Genomic DNA, 5,558 nt, shown 5'->3' with positions numbered 1-5,558 from the left:
AGCCCTAATTTCAATAGCAAAATATTTTCTTAACTAAAACAAGATTCAGTTGCATTTAAAAAAAACTAAATTTATGTCCCTAAGAATTCCTATTTATTTATCTATCTCTCACCCAAATTCAACATGTGATAGGGAATAATTGAGCAGATGGTGGGTAAATGTGAAAATGTAATTTTGGAATATATAAATACAGAAAAATTGAAAGATAGCCATGTAAATGCCCCAATTAAAAAAAAAAATAATATGCATAAATTTTCAACTAAGACTTACAAGATATTAAAATTTACTTCTTATTTCTCAGAGAGCGAGCGAGAGTGAGAGAGAGCGAGCTGTAAGAGAATGGTCGGAGATGAGAAGATAGGTTTAATGCTGAGTCGCGCATCGCGGCTTCGCCTCAAGATAACCGACGCAATTGACCGCAGCGGCGATAATGAAATTGGAAGGGAGTGTGATGAAGAGGGGATTCTCGTCGGCATCAGAGAAGCCCTTGAATCCCTGGAGAAGCAACTTGCTTCCTTGCAGGTATCAGCCTTTCCTCAGTTCTGTCGCACCAATAGTGTTCTCTAGGTTTAACTTAAAGAGCAGGGAATGACAACTGATTGGTACTGACGCATTTTAAGACTCTGGTCTTGCAGAAATGCTGCACTTTGGTTTGAATTTTGCTAGTTTTATGTTCCTATAGTTTCATGAATTGTTATTCTAATGATGTAAAGTAGCAAGCCTATTAAAGTTGTTGTTTTAGCAGAATTTTGGGTTTTATATATTGCATTTTATCATGATTTTCGATTTTCTTCACCTTGATGTGATTACAGACCCCATGACTCTGATGGTTATATTTGCATCTTATTCATTTGTTGATACTTAATCCTACTGTGGTGTAGCTTATACTACGCATTTCTTTATTGATCCATGTACTTTGCGGTACTTCTCCTGGAGTTTCTCTCAGTTTTCATCTAACTAATTCTAGGCTTATATGCTAAGCTTTAGCTGTCTCTTGACATCGCACAATCACTTTCATTGTTATTAAACTAATTATATATGTATCTGCCACATCATGGCATCAGGTTGATCAGAGTAGCGGTTAATTCAGAAAACCAATGAACACAACTCTTTTGGGTTATAACCTACCTTCAAGTAATGGGGCCCTTTTTTCTTTGTATTGCTATCATCCCAATCACGCATAGTTCCTAAGATGATCAACACAGTCCTCAGGGAGTTTTACTGTAAAATTTGTACTCTTAAATTCTATGTACCACAACTGCGTGTAGCTAGGATTCATTTTGCTAAATGATCACTTACAATTAGGCATAATTTTTTAATAATTCATCTTGTAAGTAAGCAGATCTATATTGTGTCTTGAAAGATGCATGTCATGGCCAATAAGTTTCGTTGCACATTAGTAATCATTTGCATGGATAAGAACCTTCAATATATTACATGCTAAGCTAAAGCAATAAAGAAAATATTAATTCCATTTTAAATTCTTAATTATTTCATCTGCTAATGGAGTAAGTACTTGACAAACTACCTCAACTTTGTATTGTAGATATGAAACAATATAATTTGTTAGTATTATAACATAACAACAAAAGACATCAGTTTGAATTATTTTTTGAACTTTTAAGTCAATCTCTTATCATTTCTATACAATTTGGAAAATATAACATAAATGCATAGCTGGAAGGAATACATGTAAAAAATGACAACTGGCAATAATAAACCAAATCCATCGAGGTACTCAAAACAGTAGAGAACACATCCCAGACTCTGTCACCGTCATCACAGTCATTTTACATTCAAAACAAACTTGAGAAAAAAGAAGATAACTAGAACAACATCAAGGCACACAATTTACATATTCAATGGTTAAAGATTTTTGGATTTGCTTCTCTTATAATGGCTTCAAATTTTAACTTTGCCTAAAATTGATAATCTTGTATTTTGATCTCCCTCTTAGAAAAAATTTACCTTATGGAGAAATGCTTACACTTAAGTAGATATTGATACCGTGAACAAGTTTGAAAATAGAGATCGGCTCAAAATAGACAATATTTATCCGTAGTGTAATATAAATATAAACAAATCAAAGGATCATTATAATTTTTTTTAAGATGGAGATGCTATAGTGACATTGATCTTCTCTCAAATGATCACTATGAATTGACATTAATCATCTCTCAAAATGATCTCCACAGATAACCCTATTAAATGCCAAGTTATTAATCCTTTTTTTAATATTATAAGAAATTCAACCCCCTTGTGGAACCATTTTGAGTCTAATCATATCACAAAACAGACAATGGATTATTAAAGATTGATGCTAACACCACCAACCACTTCAATTGTGTTTGTTTGGTTTAGTATAATTGATGTGTTGCTATTGAATTGTAAGGAATTGATGGTAAAGAAAGAGCAACCTATCACATATTTCCAAAATGTGTAAAGTAACAAAATAGTTCACCGATTATTTACATGGGTTTATTTTAGTCCTAGAGTCTATAGAAATGTCAAATTAGTTCTCAGATTCTTTTAATAGTGACTGATATTGTTCCTTTAGGACTAAATTGACACTTTGGGATTAAAGTGGCCCCATGCAAAGAATCTGATAACCATTTTGACTCTTTTCTTTTTCCAAATTACAGAGGCTAGCACATTTGGCATCACTTAGGATAATTCAATGAAATATTTCTACTTATAAAATCAAGCATTTTTATTACTCACAATGCACCATATATGCTTGTTAAATATAAATTTAAATATTAAAATCCAAACAATAAGGGGCTAATATTAAAAATTAAGAGACTTGCACATCATCCAGAAATAATGGTTAGGCTTCCTGAAAGATTTCAATTGAAATTTGTTATTAGCAAGTGATGATCTTGGAAAATAATAGACATGAAACTCATTGTTTTCCAAAAAAAAAATGATTTTAATTTTTCTGCTAAATATTCACTATTTGAGTGTACCTTTTACATCAATTTGCATAAAATACTTATTCTAGGCTCAAAAATGATTAGAAAAGACACTCTTTGATGAGATGTCTTTGATGGAGGTAGCAAGAAACTTGAGATGCTAGCTCAAATACAAAATAGAGAATTTTGCAATGTCTTGAACTAACTCGATAATAAAAATAGTATGCACGATTTTATCCTATTTTGGATACCAAACATATCAACTTTGAAGTTCTTTCAAGAGGAGAACGCAAAAAAATAAAAACAAAAATAATAATAATAATAATAAAATAATAATAAATAAGAACCTTAAAATGTTTATTTTCTTTTGGCAAAAAATATTTGATATTGATGTTAAAAAATCATGGGGAATTTACATACATGACAATTATGTGTAAATATAGTTTTTGAAAGCCTTTATTAGTAAATAACATTATTTAAGAACCTCCATATGTAAAAACCCCTAAAAAATATTGATGTTGAATATTTGTTGTTCACAGGATTTGCAGCAGCGACAAAGATATGAGAGGGAAGTAGTCTTAACCCAAATTGATCATAGCCGCAAGACATTGTTCATCAAGCTAGAAGAGTACAAGGGAGATGATCTTGAAGTCATCCATGAGGCTGCTGCTTTTGCTGCTGAGGCTGTTGCGCAGGATGATGTCTTCTTTCTTCCTTCTTCGTCATATTTTGATTCAAAGAACAACCCATCTAAGAGTGATTTTACAGTGGACCCCACACCTGAAAATAATAGGGATAATGAATCGTACATGGAGCTGACTGCTCAACCAGCCAGCCATAATAAGCAAAAGTGGATGGCATCTGTTTTGGGATTTATTGCTAGATCAGCCATTTGTTTTGTGGGCTTGGTTTCTGTTTTGAGTCTCACTGGCTTTAGACCGGAAATCAGAAAAAGAGATACCTCAAATGATCTTTTTGAGCTCCTGTCTAAGACTGCAGGTGAGGTGAGAGATGTATCGATTCATTGTCCACCTGGTAAGGCATTGGTGATTGAAGATGGGAAAGCCAGCTGCCTCGTCAAAGAACGTGTAGAAATCCCATTTGGCTCAGATTTTGAAAACTTAAACATAAATATTGCGTTTGGTTAAAGCTGTCAAAATTCCAATTTGTAAAATTTAAAGCTATAATACAGGTATTATTAGTCCTTTAAGTTGTGTGATGCACCACACTAGGTATGAATTCTACATTCACATAAAGTTGTTATGAATGAAAAAATTTTCCTCCTTAATATAGAGTGATTGAATCTTATGAACTTGGAGGCTTTTTAACTTTTGTGCAATGATTTGTTTTGTTGCTAAATATGATTTCTTTGTATTTCTTGTTTATGTGAATGCAAGTGTGCACATTAACTTTCATGAAAAAATGAGTTTTTTCTTTTGAACTCTCCTTCTACGGTGTTTCTCAGGCAGCTGCCTCCACTGGTCTCCTTGGTCCTATGAGGGCCAGAATTTCTCCAATTGTCCTGTAATGGACCAACCAATAGAAAAATAGCATTTCAGCGGCCACTCTTGGTTTTCTGACGAACTTTCTTTGTTTTAATTAAAATAAAGACCTTCTCTGTTGCTTGCTATTCATCCTGCCTCTTCCTGACCAACCTCATCTTTTTAAGCATTCCAATCCCCAGATCTTATCAGCAAGTAAAGAGCAAAGCAGCATAAATGAGTTCTGTTGGACTCAGATGCGCATCCTTCGGCAAAGGAGATGAAGCCCTTGTTGTGAACTAATGGTGTAATGAAGAAGGATGTGGCTATGCTTGGACTGAAGTTTTCCTTAAGGTATGCTGCTCGAGTGTAAATATCTTGATTTTGGTTTTGATTGCAATCTGCTAGTATTTTACAGAATTATATGTTATGTGCTCATTTTACGATATTTGATATTGCACCCTCAGCTAACCCTAAACCCTTAATTTTTTTGTGGGATTCAGAGTTGCCCCTTGAGAAGAATCCTAAGCCCAAGTCTCATCAATGTCTGTTTTTGTCATGGCAAGCATGCTGACCATTTCATCCTTGTTTGTGCTTAATATTTGTTGAGATTGTCATGCCTGTAGTGGACATGTGAGGCTTTGCTGCAATTCTAAAAGGGTAGGAAGGAGAGTGACAATCTTTAAGGAGCTTGATGCCAACCACCAGCTCAAGTGTGGCGTGGTTGAGGAACATTTGAGGTGTTTTATGATGATTCCGTCTGCTTGCTTTAACTGTTGAGAGTTTTTAAGAAGCCTCCCTATAGTTATCCTTTCCATGAAAAATGACTTCTTGTCTAATTTTTATAACAAATTCTCATGTTATTTTTTTGCTTTTCCAAACAAATATAATTTGACATAATCTGCTCTGGTTAGAGTTTACTCGCATCTTTTTCTTCTTACTCGTCTATGTGAATAGCTTGTCATCTTCACTATTGTTCTGCTTGTTGGTACTAACAAGCGTGGTTCATGAGAATCCATTTGCAATTAGTTTAGTAAATGATATTGGATTAATTAGGATGATTTAATTAGCTCACGACATTATATTCTATAAATAACTTATTTGGGCATGATGATAAGATGAACAATATTAAGTGAGTTTTCCATTTTATCTTTCTTTGTTTTTC

The 5,558-nt window shown here is 33.6% G+C and overlaps 1 protein-coding gene across 1 annotated transcript; it reads left to right on the top strand.

Moving 5' to 3' along the window:
• The first annotated feature begins 304 nt into the window (after positions 1–304).
• Positions 305–4,182, top strand: LOC110036860 (plastid division protein PDV2). The gene is made up of 2 exons (XM_020741415.1): positions 305–522; positions 3,452–4,182. The coding sequence occupies exons 1-2, from the start codon at positions 340–342 to the stop codon at positions 4,058–4,060; spliced, it is 792 nt and encodes a 263-aa protein (XP_020597074.1). The 5' UTR covers positions 305–339; the 3' UTR covers positions 4,061–4,182.
• The last annotated feature ends 1,376 nt before the right edge of the window (positions 4,183–5,558 follow it).

This window comes from Phalaenopsis equestris, unplaced genomic scaffold, assembly GCF_001263595.1.
Source record: "Phalaenopsis equestris unplaced genomic scaffold, ASM126359v1 Scaffold000002, whole genome shotgun sequence".
In the NCBI taxonomy this organism is placed as follows: Eukaryota; Viridiplantae; Streptophyta; class Magnoliopsida; order Asparagales; family Orchidaceae; genus Phalaenopsis; species Phalaenopsis equestris.
The sequence above is the reverse complement of the archived record's forward strand: the minus strand, read 5'-3'. Positions and strand labels throughout refer to the sequence as shown.